Below are 16,296 nucleotides of genomic sequence, written 5' to 3' on the forward strand. Positions count from 1 at the left end.
GCTATAAGATGTTCTTCCTGAGGGATTTTTTTTTTTTTTTTTTATAGCTCTAAGAGAGGAAATCCCTTCAGGAGGAAGAAATCAGCCACTTGAAAGAAGGACCAAAAAAGTCTTCAGTAATTAGTCTTTACCAATCAAATATTTAGGTGTTCCTAGATTTTGAAAGAATCATGTATTCCTTAATAGACTGACTGTCATGAAGAATTCTTAGACTAACTTACCACTTAACACTCAGACTATGACTTACCATAGGTATCATCTTCTAAGTAAGTAGTGTCTGATGTTTCTTCTAGGAAAAAAAACAAAGGGCAAGCAAATCTTTATTTGTAGGGATCAGTGATTCCGAAGCTCTATACCCATCTCTCCCTACCATAAGAAATCCTAGTTCTTCAACCTTAACACAGAGAATAACATAAGGTGTATTGTACTAGCTAAACAGATACTTAATGCCCATAGTCACTAATCATGTGGAAGTTAATCTTAGGAAGTTAAAAACAAAATTGCACAAAGATACTGGGTTTAGAGGTTGGAGGGTGGGGGAATAAAGTTTTTAATTCTTTCATTTTCATCCATGCCTTGTATAAGGTGATACGTACAGTCTTGAAAAATTCAGCACCAAGAACTAAGGCACTTTGTTTACTTTCATTTTATGCTTCTGCTTAAACCTCAGAAGATGCATTAGTCATGAAAAACTTAATACGCATTGAATACTTTCAACTACATGCAGAATAGCCAGTATAGACTACAGAGAAGAGATGTAACTCAAATTCTGCAGCCACAATTGAACCACATTACATGTGGGGGAGGTGGATGTGGCAAGTTCCATAATGAACAGTGATAGCACACTAACGTTTTATTGCTCAAATAATCCCATCCATATGGGAAACAAAAATATTAATGCTTTCTATGACCGCTCCATTCTCTGTTACTTTATCAGCCTTGTCAAGCCATTAACGAAAAGCATTCTCACTATAGAACTGATGGGCAGAAATTACAACCCTTGATCTAAGCATCCATGTTTCACATCAATCTAACAATAGAAAACCGTTGAGAGTCAGAGTTGGGATAAAGATTCTAGAGAAAGTGAGCATTTGTAAACTGTGTTCACTGGAAAAGATAATGATAATTAAAATAGCAACCAATTCTTGAATACTTACTATACACTAGGTGCCATGATTCATTTACATTTTTCTTTTAATATTCACAACAACCATTGCCGTAGTCAGAGTAATCAATTCTCCTCTAAAAATAAAAAGCTGAAGTTCCCAGAGGCAATGTGCTTCGGGTCTAATCTTTGCTTAGTCACCACCCTGCTAGTAAGTGGTGGATCTGAAAATCAAACTTAGGTTTATGTGGCTCCAATGTCCACTCATAACCAGTACAACTTCCAGCCTCTAGCACTCAAATGGATCACAAAAATAAAGATAATTTATAAAAATTTTAGGACTCCCCTCATCCTGTACCACACCTCCTTTAAAAGAGCAATGCTGGACCACATTCATTAGAATGATAAGCATTAACTGATTTCCCAGCTTTTACATGGGGGGTATATAGCCAAAGAAAGCCCCCCAAATAAGAATGGCCATCTCTCACTGTTTTATTAGACCTAAAAGCATGTATATTGAAGGCTGAGTACTTGAGAGATAGAATAAAATATTAAAATCCAATATCAACTGCTTCATTCCTGTTCCTGGGCCCTAAGTAACTAGACTTGCCTTTCAAATCCCCCAAAATAATAAAAAACAACAAAGTTTCATATTTTAAAAAAGATGCAATTTTTTTTGTAAAAGGCCTAAGAACGTACTATTCTAATCAAATGTTAGTTCGTACAGTAACAGAGGTTAGCCCCTGCCTCAAGCTCCCTACTCTGATCTTTCCCAACTCCTCCAGGTATATATACTAATGAACTCCACCCACAGGCTCAGGCCCACTGGAATCCTTGCTGGGTATGGCAGGATGCAGAGCAGTAACCTCAGCCCCAGCAGATGGAGAAGGGAATAAGCTACTCCTGCAATGTAGGTGCTTTACAGACACAGTTAAATCCTCAGCAACTATGGACTAAAAGTGTAATCATTCCCATTTTACAGATAGGGTATATGGAAACTCAGAGTGTTGAAAGTACCAAGGTTGCATAGTCTCATTGTTTAAAAACAACAAAGCGGACCTAGGTGCTGGTCTCCCTTACCCAGATAGAATATCATACAATATAATTTTGACTCCTTCTTCCTAGAATTTGCACAGTGAGTTAAAAAATCAAAGTTCTTCGTCTCTTTTTTTTGGTGTGATCAATTCATAAAATGGTAGAACCAGCTTTCTGTATAACCTTATATCTTTTTCAAAAAGTACGAGAACATCCATACATCATGCAGACTGCCTTGTGGATGTGTACAAACACCAATGCCAAATTATTTTGACCCTGGTAATAGCTGAGAAGACTGGAATCTTGAATGAGATCAGCTCCTGGATATGCATCCTGCCTACTTATGGCTAGTGCAGTAGTCTCAGTATGTAGTTAGAGATGGGAACTATTGGACTACCCTTCCTAATCTGATTGCTGTGCCTTTTACCACCTTAATTCCCTTTTGTCTTTCTTGCTCTAAGGGTCTTCTTTATTTTTTTTAACATTTATTTTTTTTCTGAGAGAGAGAGAGAGAGACAGAGCCTAGGGGCAGAGAGAGAGGGAGACACTGAATCTGAAGCAGTCTCCAACTCTGATCTGTCAGCACAGAGCCCAACGCAGGGCTTGAACTCACAAACCCTGAGATCATGACCTGAGCCAAAGTTGGACGCTTAACCAACTGAGTTATGCAGGCACCTGCTTGAAGGGTACGAAGGGGATGAAGACAGGTTGGAGATAGGGATGGAGGAGGGATAAGCAATGAGCAGAGCCAGGCTGGAAATTGGTGAGAGTCACACTCTTGCTGTGTCAGTCTGGAATCTTATTAAAAAGAACCTGGCCCCTAGTCCTACATTCAGGTTCAGCATTGCTAATAGTGATTCAACCGTATACTATGTTTCTCCTGATGTGATGCATTGGAGATCACACAGCATCTATAGAATGTATTCTGGTCCAAAAATGTTTAACAGGAATACATCAAAACCTAACCTACATTTTACAGGAAATACAGGAGATAAAGAAACAATGTGAATGATACCCCTGGGAAGGAACCAAACAAATCCAGAAAATGAGATATTCTGCAGGACAACTGACAGGACCACATGTCAGTATTAGGAGAAAAAGGTACCTTGCTAATTAGAATATTAGAGACCTAAGGGACATAACCACCAGATCCAAGGTCTGGACTAGATTAGATCCTGAGATGGACAAAATGCTATAAAGACATTTGTGGGGGACAACTAGGGAAATCTGAATATAGGATGAATATAAGATAAAATTAACATTTGTTGAACTGGAAAAGTGGAAACTGTTTACCAAAAAAAAAAACAAACAAACAAAACAAAACAGGTAGCAAACAGCATAAAAAGCAAAATCTCTCATAAACAAATACTACAAATCTGGAAGGAAATATGAGAAAGGTTGTATGTGTGGGTGACTGTAGCTGTGGTACTTTATTTAATTTTATTTTATTTTGATATATTTTCTAACTTTCTACAATGTGCATAAAATGGCTTTTATAGTGATAAAAAAATATTTTATACTGCAGTATTCCAACGCATTCGCTTGGATATGTCTGAATATAAAAAATACTCAGAGTCATGATGCTGCCATTTATCTGAATTTCTAACACTTTGTGGTGGCTGGAACCTCCACTGCTGTGTCCTGCATGCCAACCTCTGGTGCCATTGCCCACCCAAACTGTACTTGGCTTACTCAGTATACTGCAAGAAAGCAGGTGGCTGGCCATGTAGAGTCAGCCACTACAGCTGACATCATTTCGCACTGTGTCCTGGCTTCATTAACCCCTGCTACAGAGACCTGGCAGTCTGCAAGCCCAGGACAGATGTGATACTAAGCCTGTATCATCTGAAAAAGAGGCTGTTAATACCTGTCTTGCTGAAAGGGAGAACTGGAACCAGGGTGTGGACACAACTGTGTCCACAAAGTCATTATTTCCTTCCTTCCATAATTTAGTCGTTCATTTAGCAAGGATTTACTGGCCTCTTACTCAGTATCAAATACTATGCTAGGCACCGAGACTACATAGGTAACCAAAGGAATCCCTCCTTGTCCTCATGGAGTTCTTTGTAATGCATCAGGATAAGAGACTTTAAGCAAATAAGCACAACAATAATTCTTTACTTGCAAATGTGATATGATAATTGCTATGAACCAGAAATTTAAAGGATGAGTAATGGTGTGCAGTCTTGGCAAAGGGCATAGCATGGGCAAAGACCCTATGATAGGAAGGAGCTGGCAACTATGAGGAACACGAACAAAGCCAGTAGGGTTGGAAGACACTTGGGTGAGAGGCTGAGTGATGTGAGCTGCAGCTGGAGGAGCAAGAAGGGGGGCAAATGGACACACCTGACCGCCTTATAAAAGGCCCACGTTGCGCCCCACCTAGATGCCCTTGTGGAAATAGCACTTGAGCACCTGAGGTCTGAGATGGACCTGACCCTGCTGATTATCATCTGTAACCTTTTACGTTCTCTAAAAGAAGAACTGCTGTTGAATCTTAAAAGGTAACAAGAGGGGCACCTGGGTGGCTCAGTCGGTTGGGCGTCCAACTTCCGCTCAGGTCATGATCTCACGGTTTGTGAGTTCGAGCCCCGTGTCGGGCTCCGTGCTGACAGCTCAGAGCCTGGAGCCTGCTTCAGATTCTGTGTATCCCTCTCTCTCTGCCCCTTCCCCACTTGCTCTCTCTCTCTCTCTCTCTCTCTCTCTCAAAAATAAGTAAACATGGGGAAAAAATTTTAAAAAGGTAACAACGTTCTGAGTATCATGGTCAAGTACTGGAAACAAAATAAAGATATCCTATGCATGAGGAACCTTTTTGGCAGTTCTAGTAGCCACGATTTAAAGAAATCTGTAATGGAGTTAGGGACAGTCCAGAGAAAGTTAAGAGGGAAAAGGCCAGAAAATGTGGTCCACACATAACGCACTTCACTTAAAGAGACAAAAAAATGATGGTGCTGATGAGGGCACAGGTCTAGGGGTCCCAGGCACTCCTCACAGGGGCAGCCTTGGCAGGACCGTAGTGCTGAAGTGGGCAGGCTGGTAGGTAAAGATGACTGAGGTGTATGAAATCAAAAGCAAGAGAATGGTTACAGGTAAGAAGTTGAACACTACCTTTCAGTAATTAGAAATGGTGTATGTTTTTATGGAATGTAGAAGGTTTGAAAACCCATAAGCCTGAAAAAAAAAATACATTTCATACAGATAAGATGAAGTTCTGCTTTCTGCTTGGCCACAGTGCGGTCAGAGAGACCTGGCCTGGCCCTGCCCCTCACTCCCTCTGTTTGCTGTGCCTGTCTCATTTGTAAAATGGGACAGAGTGCTATCACAGGGCTGTTGTGAGAAATGAATGACACGATACTGAAATTTTCACCAGTGTCTGCCACATAAAAGACACTCGGTGAATGTTAATACCCTTCCTTATAGAACATGGGAGCTCTGAAGGATGCTGGCATGTGAAAAATAAAAGAGGTGGTAAGCTGTGATTAAGAAAGAAGAGCTTATTTTCTAAATCACTGATATTCTTGAGATAGCCTGAACTATGAAGAAAATATATGCACCTCAAAATACACTCAGTGGTATCCCTTCCAAAACCACAATATGGCAATAGATGGTCATTGATATTTATATATGGCAGGAGTCTCCCAACACTTTTTAGAATCAGAACCTAGACAATTTTGGCCCAAGGCTATTTCAATGTTTACCCACTGATTGTCTAGGAACTTTTGCCACTATGTAGAGGAGGATGTCTATATACAATGAGATATATATATATATGTGTGTGTATATATATATATGTATATATATATACACATGTATAGAATATATATGTGTATATAAATATGAATACACATAAATGTGTGTGTATATATATATATATATACACACACACACATATTTTCCAGGATCCTTGAACTTTTTTTCACCTGTTCCTCCCTTTCAATCTTCTCCTCAATTAACTCATCATTGTTCCAGATATTCAGATATAATCTGTCCTACTATTTTTTTTTGAAAGAGAGAGAGCTCGCTTGTGCACAAAAACAAGGGAAGAGGCAGAAGGAGAGGAAAAGAGAGAATCTCAAGCAGGCTCCCCACCCAACATAGAGCCCTAAGCAAGGCTCGACCCTCATGAACCATGAGATCATGACCTGAGCTGAAATCAAGAGTTGGATGCTCAATCGACTGAATCACACAGGCATTCTTAATCTGTCCCACTTTTAAATCTTCCCATAACAGATGTCTTGAATGCTATAATGTAAATTAGTGTAATATGCTACATGTTTTAGAATAAAACTGAATAATTTATCCATATTTGTATTAACTACATTTTAAAAGACCCAAAGAAAAGAAACATAAAACACAAATTCCTTATAAAAGTTGAGGCATCCAACTGATGCATGGCAGACAAGAGGAAGTAGATAATAGGTATGACAATAATTATGCTATTTCTGACTTCATCATGCAATTATCTGCTATACCTATTTATAAGTCATGTCACATTTCCCAACACATACTATTGTCTCTTTTCGTTTGTGACTTAAAAAAAAAAAAAAGCCAATTCCTCTGTGCCCAAAAAATGACCAAGAGTTCATTGAATAAAGAAGATCCATGTGATATCATCTTAAGCAATGTCATCTTAAGTATATCCATGCCTCTAGGTTTCATCACCTTTGTCTGTATCAACACTATCCTTTGAATGAGGAAAGGTACAATCTCTTTCCATACCAGCCTCTGTAATATGTCATGGTGATGTGTGGTGGGGCAGGTGAGAAAAGGAAAGGTAAAAATTCAGTAGAAGACAGAATCTAACCACTGCATATAGAAACACAAACTTGAAAAGAATTCTCAAATTTGTGAAAAACTGACATCATTGATTTTACAAATTCCTGCACTGTGTTTTGGGGGAGGGAGGTTGTAGAAATGGTGGTTGACATATTTATGTGCTATTTTAAAATAAAATAGTTTTGTATTGTTTTTATTCATTCAACCAAAATTTCTTGAGTACCTGCTCTGTGCTAATAATGTAGCACTAAAAAATAGCAAGACCCTGCCTCTGCTTTTGAATAGTTTATGATCCAGTGAGGATGTGAATTTTACCATAGCTCTTGGGGCAGTGACAGTATATAAGGGCATCACCATTATAAGATATGCAGAAGCTAGATGTTTGAAGTATAGAGTCTGGAAGTTAGCAACTTTGGGGATTCAAATTAGACTACTGGCATAATAGTACAGCCCATTTTTGAATGCCAGTATGTCAATGTCAGAGTTTTATCCAGGTCCATAAGACTTAGAATCTTACAATCTCCACCCATTCCATTCTATTACCTTAAGCATCTTTAGAGAGGAAGGGGTGGTCTCAAGAGCAATGAGGCATTCAGAGTTAAATTTGTCCCATGAAGCAGTTTAGGCAAATTTGTATAGTACCAAGATACTGGTCAATTCCCTGACCTTCAAGAGACATCTGAAGGTTGGTATAAAGATCACTTCACATAGACTCATCTGCCTTTGGAAAATATCCAATGATGTTTCCCCGTGTAAAGGTCAGAGGTAAAAACAAGAGCAATACTTCAGTCCAGATAGTGGACAAAGAAGAAAAAGAGCACAGGTTGAACAAGCATAAGCTACCAAGGATATGATGTATTCAATACAGAAAAATATTAAGCAGTCACAAAAAGAGAATGTGAGGGGTTCTTTCTTTCACAGTCATTGACCCATAACAGAATCCAATCACCACATACAAAGGGAACAGAACCATGATCTTCAATGAAAAATGAAAACTCTGGCATGATCAGGGTGGTGGGGCAGGGAAGGACAGGAAAGAGAAAAATAAAGACAAAGAAGTACAGAGAGATCATTATATATGCACAGCTATACTCTTAATAAGACTTTTTGGGGGAATACTTTTCCATCTTTATTCTAAACATCTGTCACACCATGGTGTTGTTGCCTTGGGGTTTAGTTAGAATACATGCCAAAATATAATTGTTAGTTCAGTGTAGCCCATATCCTTAGATGGAAATATTCTCTGTTGGATGACAATTTACTATGATTTGTGAATTTTGCAAGATTTTTCATCTTGAGCTCCAAATGAGTTGAGAATGACACTTTTCAGCCTATCTTCATTCAGTATTTAATAATTTTAGAGCAGATTTTATTCACTAGGATTTGATGGGGGAAAAAGTAGAAAGAAAATGTAGCATTTCACAATACTGTTCAAACATAAAGATAAGGCATTTTTATGCAATGACATTGTAATTTTATTTTACTTGACTACAAGATCTTTAAGTGCAAAGATTATGTCCTTTTATCTCTTTATCTCCCATGCATAGCACAGTGCCAGGCACATCTCATTTGCAACAAATATTGAATGAATAAATAAAAGAATCAGTTTCAATGGGGAGAGGGTGCAGGTGAGTTCTGTTACCACACAGAATAAGGAGAACCAATTTGTAACATGATTGCTACCCTAATTACATTGTGGGCCCATTTCAAATATTTCAATCCAGTGCTCTATACCTTAAGCCTAGACATGCCTCAGAATCCTCAACATGGTACTCCAGGCAGCTACACTCCATTAAATCAAAGTTGGCATTTAGAGTGAAATCTATTCCTATCACTGCAATAAAGGTTTCTATCATGCAATCCATAAGAAGGAAAAATTTTTCCAAAATTTCTCCTCTGGTATCAACATACATATTAATTCCAATAATTGTCATCTGCATGAACATATATACTTTAGAATCTGTTGTTCTGTCTTCTTCTTTCTCTCTTACAAGTTAGTATGCACATCCAGAAGTCTTGAGCAGAACACAGACCCAGCACAAGGCAGCTCTTGTTGATATCCTTGTTATAAGTAAAATAAAAATGTGCACTTAGACTATTATGACATTTATAAAATTTGACACTAATGTTTCTGTTACCTGAGAGCTTACATATTTATTTAATATCTGTCTAGATCACCATGGAATCACTAGTACCTGGGACATAGGAGGTGCTTCATAGATATTTATTGATCAACTGGATTATAAAATTCTCATGTCTTGTGACTTCCTTTCTCCCTACTGTAGACAGTTACCATGCCGAGCATTGGCACCTGGGGCAGTTTCTGCCTCCTGACCCCCACAGAATAAGCCACAACAAAATATGCTACCCACAAATTACAAATTTCACTCTAGCCAGGTCTCTGTGTTAATGTGGCCCAGGTCCAGTGGTACATTTTTTAAGAATCCTCTTTCCACCAGCAAGGTGGCAGGCGGATTGTGAGAATACTCTGTTGCCCCATGCCTAAAACAAAACAAAACCAAAACCAAAAACATGTGTCTAGAGATAAAGAGTTCCAGGTACCATACATGAACTGAAAGCTATACTTTCCTTAGCTTTCTACCATACGTGGCCAGTCTTAACTTTTCTTTCCTTGTTGTCTTAGTGTCTTCTTTATGCTCAGTTTCTGACGCCATGCATTTTGAGCATGGATAGTCAAGCTCAGTAATCAGAGAACTCTTATTCTTTCAGCTTTTTTCTATCAGGTTCTTTTCTACTGAGACTAGATCTTGATTCATTATTCCCTCACCCACCTGTCTTTTAGCTGAAACTTGAGTTGTCAAAAGCATCCTGTGCCAAAAATGTCCACGCTTTGCCTAATTGTCCTTGATCCCTGCTACTCTCTTTTCTAAATTAGTTCCACACTGGCCACTGACTTGATCAATGTCAGGTTTGAAAAAAAAACTTGGCTTTTTGTTTTGGGTTGACTTTTCCTTTCTGTGAAGGCCGGACTGTACCAGCAATCCTTTCAAAGGATTTCTCAATCCAAAAGTATTTACTGAGTACCTACTTTATTCAAAACTGTGCTAGGCACCAGAGCTAACAAGGAATTAGATAGACACAGCCTTGTTCTCATGAAGCTTACAGTCTAATAAGTGAAGAACATAACCAACTAATTTACAGTTAATTATCAAGGTATGAGGTGCAATAAAGAAGAGGTATGGAGGCAGGTACCTGGGCGGCTCAGTCAGTTAACTGTCAGACTCTGGATTTTGGCTCAGGTCATGATCTTATGGTTCATGAGTTCAAACCCCACATCGGGCCCTGTGCTGGCACTGCAGAGCCTGCTTAGGATTCTCTCTCTCTCTCTCTCTCTCTCTCTCTCTCTCTCTCTCTCCCTCTCTCTCTGCTCCTTCCCCATTTGCACGCATGCTCTCTCTCAAAATAAATAAACACTAAAAAATTTTAAAAAGAATAGCCATGAGGTACTGTAAAAGCATTAAATAAGAAAACCTGACTTTGCATTGAGAGTCAAAAAAAAAAAAGCTTGTATTAAGTACTAACAGGCAGGAATGAAATAGGCTATAGTTTAAGAGGATGAGTGTTCAAAGCACAGGGAACAACACCTGTATAGCCTATAAGGAAGAAAAGAGCGTGCACATTAGAGGACCTGCTGAAAGTCTAGCATAATTGGAAAGAAGAAAAAAAGGAAAAGGAAGAAGAAAAGAGAAGGCAGAAATAATAGGTGGAAGGCTTTTTGTGGGACCTTGTAGTCTAGAAGATTTATCTTTACTCTGACACCAGTGGGAAGCCATTGAGGAGTCCTAGGCAGCGGAATACTGTGTATTTTTCAAAGATCAGTTTGGCTGCAATGTGGATAAAGAAGGGAGGGAAATAGGATGATGCAAGGAGACCAGTCAGGGGAGTGGAGCAGTATTCTAGGTGAAACATGATTGCAGCTCAGTCAAGAAAATGCCAATGCCAATCACACTGACACAAAAGGTATTTGATTGAAAAAGTGACAGAATATGGCCAGAGTTATGAAGGAGGGGGAAAGAGGAGCTCATGATAATACCTATGTTTCTGGATTAGACAACTAGGCAGATGGTTGTACCAGACACTGGGATAGGACATGAGAGGCATGAGATGAGTTTGGAAGATTGATGATGAATTTGTTTCTGAACTTACATTAGATCTCTAAGTGGAGGCATCATGTTGGCATTGGACATATGGGGCTCCAGCCCAGAGGAAACATCAGAATTAAAAATGTACATTTGACAGAGAAGCTGTGGGCAAAGGGGAAGAAGCACTAAGGAATGAGTCCCAAGAGGACAGAAGAAAGCCAAGGCTAATTGCAAGCCCATATGGAAAACATGGACTGAGGATGCTGAACCGACAAAGGAGACTAAGAGATACCAGGAAAGCTTTTATTTATTTTTCAAATTTTCTATACTTAGATTGCCTCATAATAACTAAAGCACTAGCCATTATTTTGAAGTGAGAAAATGAATCAAAACATTCATGGCAGATCATCTGTGCTACATTTTTAAAACCATAGGATTGTAGCAACTAATAGTCCTAAGCACAAAAAGCACAAAAATTACCACAAAGTGGCATTTCTCTTTGCTTTTACCCCTCAAACCCATCATCCTGTGGCACTAAAAATATAGTAAAGTAGAGGAGCTGTGATATTTAGGTATCTTCTTGGAATTACACATTTTCCTAATAATGATGCCTAGTCCTTATCCCATGTCCCTCAAGATATAGAATTCACGATTTCTCAGCTACTACAAACATCCATCAACAAATACTTGTTGAGTGTCTACTATGTGCCAGACCCTAAAATAGAAGGATATACAAAATAGCCACAGATCCTGACTTCTTGGAGTTTATAGTCCACAAGGCAAATGACAATTAAATATAAGCACACAGGGGCACCTGGGTGGCTCAGACGGTTGAGTGTTGGACTCTTGATTTCAGCTCAGGTCATGATTCCAGAGCTGTAGGATTGAGCTCCCCCCATGTTGGGCTCTGCGCTGAGTGTTGAACCTGCTTAAGATTCTCTCTCTCTCTCTCTCTCTCTCTCTCTCTCTCTCTCTCTCTCCCTGTATCTCTCTCTCTCCCCCTCTCCCTCTCCCCCTCTCTCTCTTTCTCCCCCATTTGTACATACTCTCTCAGAAAAAAGATATGCACACAAATAAAAATATAACTACAAATTATGTTCAGTGCTATGAAGGAAAAAACTAGTGTCCTATGACAAAATATAACAAGGAATCTTAATTTTTTTGCACACATGGATGATGAAGGACCAGGGAAAGAATCACTTTGAATAAGTAGCATTCAAGCCTATGTATAAAAGATGAGTAAGAGGTACCCAAGAAATGATTAAGGGAAGCATGCCAGGCAGAGACAAGAGCATGCATGGTAGATCTGAGGAATAAAACGATTTAACCAGTGTCACTGGAGGATTTGAGTGGAGGAAAGAGCAGTTGGTAAAGGATATACCTACAAAGGAAAGAAGGGGCCAGATTGCACAGGGTCTCTAAGCCAGGGAAAGGATTCAGGATTTTATCCAAAATGCAATAAAGTTGTGGAGGAAATTCATATTTACATTTTAAAAAGATCAATTATATTTTTTAACTTACGAATTAATTAAATATAAAGCTGGTGAAAGAAAAGTTAGGCAGGGGGAACTTTGCTTCTGACCATGAAGGATTAAATGTTATGGATACTGCCTTCCCATCATAAATACCTCGCACAATAGAAAGATAAAAAAAATAAAACAATAGTTTTCAGAGCATGGGCCTGTGGTCTCTGAGAGAAGGGAAACAAACCAGGTAAACCTTCCAGTTGCCCCAGATCATTACCTGGAAGTAGGTCCAGGCCACAGCTCAGAGAAGGAAACCTAAACAGAATTCAGCAATTTCATAAGAGGTCAGAGTTTGAAAGGGCAGAGATGTCTAAAATTTGTAGGCAGAACATCAAGAATATCACAATATCAAGTGGTCTGATACTGATGTAATTAGAATTCTGGAAAGGAGGAGAGGGGCCAAAAAACATTTGAAGAAATAATGGATGAGATTTTTCCAAATTTAACGAAGACTATAAACTAACAGAGCCAAGAATCTCAATAAACAACAAGCACAATAAAGATGAAGAAAACCATACCAGAGAACATCACATTCAAACTAAAGAAAGAAAGCAAAATAAAAAAAATCTTAAAAGCAGTTAGAGAAAGACAACACACATACAGAAGAAGAAAGAATGAATGACAGTAGACTTTTTATCAGACATCTAAGAAAATGAATGACATCTTTAAAGCACCAAAGGAAAAAAAGTACTGTTAACATGAAAAAAAAAAAAAAAGCCTTTAACATGAAGATGAAATAATGGCTTTTTTCAGACTAGCAAAAGGTGAGAGAATTCATAGCCAAAAGATACATATGTTATGTTAAAGGGAGTCTTTGGTAAAAAGTTGAATCTACTCAAAGGGATGAAGAACAACAGAAATGGTAAATATATAAGTAAACATAAAAACATTTTTCTCATTTTTTATCTTTTTAATTGGTAATAGACTATAGCAAAATAATAGCAGTGTATTGTAGGATTTATATAACACATGAGGAATTTAAATGAGCCATATTAATCAGACCAAGGACAGGGGGAGGGTAGTGGAAGCATACAGTTGTAAGATTCTTATACCAAGAGTGTCATTATATTATTTGAATGTATACTGTTGTTAAGTTAAAGATGTATACTGTAAACCCTAGCACAACCACTAAAAAATAAATCAGATAAGGATAGCTATTAAATCAATGGTGGAGATAAAATGAAATAACATAAAATAATCAAAAGAAGAAAAGGGGGAAAAAGGAACACAGAATAGAAGGGACAAATAAAGATGAATAGCAAGATGCTGGGTTGAAACGCAACCCTACTGATAATTAGACTAAAAGTAAATTGTCTAAACACTTCAATTAAAAGACAAGGATTGTCAATTTAGATAAATAAAAAAGCACAAGACTCAACTATCTGCTGTCCAAAGAAACACAAATCCCAGATTGGACTATTTTTTTCAATACAAGTTCCTGAATTTCTTAGGCTTTGAGTGCTTCGAGTAGGCCCTCTAGGTCTTCAGACTATTGTGTGTATAGCTTTCTTCGCTCAAAAAAAAATTTTTTTTGTTGATAAATTAGCATTGTTTTCCCAATAATAACTATGTTTTGATAGATGTACAGACTGGTTTGTAAAAGAATCTACAAAATGCAAGCATACCCAAGGCTAAAATTTCTTTTCTCATGCTTAGCTTGCATCTATTACCTTTTTCTAAGTGAAAAAGAGTTTATAGCCTATAGTTGGAGTAGTGCTTTCACAATACACACCCTTAGAAATTTCTTCCCTGACACTTACATATTATGAGCCATACTTGATAATGGCTATAGAGTAAATTCATGCATTTCACAGTAATGAAAGTAGCAAGCATTTAGATATATAAGAAATTATCTTTTGGGAATTTAACATATTTTTATTGTTTCAGAGGGGGAATTGTTTTATTTTACTCACAGGACTATTTTCAAACATAGTATGGTCCACTTCAAACATCGCCTTTTCAACAACAACAGTTATTTACCATGAAATCATTTTTTAAATGGTAACCATATGCCATTGGTATAAAAATATACATATGTATTTTAAAATCATTCTATACCATTTTAATTAGCATAAGTAGAATGTGATATGTATAACCTATCTAGGACTCGTGACTCTACAAGTGCTTGATGCAGCCACCATTTTAAGATAGTCTATCTGGCCCAAGGACTGCAAACTTGAGGAAGAAGTAACAGAGACACTTGTTTCTTATTCTATGTGAAGAAGGATAGAGACTGGTTAGAGATTTTAATGTGGGCCATTAACCATATGTGCAAAAAATGAATGGATGGCAGTTATTCTTCTCATTTTAATTTTTCTTTCAACAGGATAGGATTGCCAATGACCCACTGCACTATGGTGTGCTATCCTTCAATTTGCTGACTGCATGGAGACATTGTTTCAGAATCGTACTTAGTGGTGCCCTAGTGAGCTGAGAAATTCAGGAAGGCTTTCTCTTCTTTCATTAAGACCACCATTTTGCATATAGCTCTTGAAGGGCCAATTACCAGTTATTCATTTCATACGTGCCATTAGCTCATTGCTGCATTGCTAAGGGAGATCAAAACATACTAGGAGAAAGGGAAACGCATAGCTGAAAAAAAAAGCTTTTGTTATGCAAACTTTGTCTGTACCTCATAAAATCTTGTGGGATAAGAAGTTGAAAATTTTACTTGCCAGAAACCCTCTTTAGAAGAACACTGCTAGGGGTGCCTGGGTGGCTCAGTCGGTAAAGTGTCCGACTTCGGCTCAGGTCATGATCTCACGGTTTGTGAGTTCAAGCCTCACATCCAGCTCTGTGCTGACAGCTCAGAGCCTGGAGCCTGCTTCGGATTCTGGGTCTCCCCTCTCCCATGCTCACGCTCTGTCTCTGCCTCTCAATAATAAATAAATGTTAAAAAAAATTTTTTAATCTTTTTTAAAAAAGAACACTGCTAATCTTTGGGAAAAAGTACTCTGGTGAGCCATTTGAATATATATCAAGGACTATCATGGAACTATGTGTCTTGTCCATGTGACAAGGAGAGGGATTTGAGAAGAAAGATGTGATCATACAATGTGGTCACACTGTAGGACCTCCTCAAGTATTCAGTACAATTACTAAACTCAAGAAATACTTGGTAAAAGAGAATTTGGGGTGGGGAGAAATAAGAAACTGAGCTTTTTACCAGAGTGATGTGATATAAAATTTGGAGAGCATGTGTGGAAAAGTGCCCCTTCTGGAGTAAATACTACTAGGAGCCAATGCTTCCAAGTTAGAGGGACTCAATAGTTCTCAGAGCTATGCTTTGTGTATCAGGATTAGTTAAGCACACAGCTGAATTCTTCACTAGGCTGCCAGCTCACTGAGGGCCAGGAGAGTCTTATTCTTGAGGTTAACCAGCTGCCCATAGGGCACAGCACTGTCTTGCAGGCCTTTAGTGATTAGCTGTGCAACATACAAACTAAAACAGTTGTCTTATAACAAAAGAACTTTGTTTCACCTGACAATATTTGCAAAGATAAAATCTGAGAAAATAAACTTTAGGCAAATAATCAGTATCCCAACTGATACCACACACAACAGTAGTGATTAGAGATGCTTGGCTGGGAGAAATGTCGATGTTGCTAACACAAATAGTGAAGTCAGAAATAGAAATTTCAAGTGTGGAACAAGTTTTATATGTTAAGATGCTATTAGAATACTTGGCAGTTGTCTAATACCTTGAGCATGAGGGAGGCCTTATTTGTTCCATTTGCTAGCAAGGGCT

General features: G+C 38.2%; 1 protein-coding gene across 7 annotated transcripts in view; it reads right to left on the reverse strand.

Moving 5' to 3' along the window:
* SLC44A5 (solute carrier family 44 member 5) overlaps nt 1-16,296 on the reverse strand; it is a 374,891-nt gene that overhangs the window by 189,785 nt on the left and 168,810 nt on the right. For 5 of the 7 annotated variants that reach the window (XM_045477880.1, XM_045477879.1, XM_045477878.1 and 2 more), the window contains one exon: nt 248-289. The exons of the other annotated variants lie outside the window; for them this stretch is intronic. In XM_045477880.1, coding sequence (XP_045333836.1) covers nt 248-289 — 42 coding nt within the window. The remainder of the gene's footprint in view (nt 1-247; nt 290-16,296) is intronic. 7 annotated transcript variants of the gene reach the window in all.

This window comes from Leopardus geoffroyi, chromosome C1 (genome assembly GCF_018350155.1).
Source record: "Leopardus geoffroyi isolate Oge1 chromosome C1, O.geoffroyi_Oge1_pat1.0, whole genome shotgun sequence".
Lineage (NCBI taxonomy): Eukaryota > Metazoa > Chordata > Mammalia > Carnivora > Felidae > Leopardus > Leopardus geoffroyi.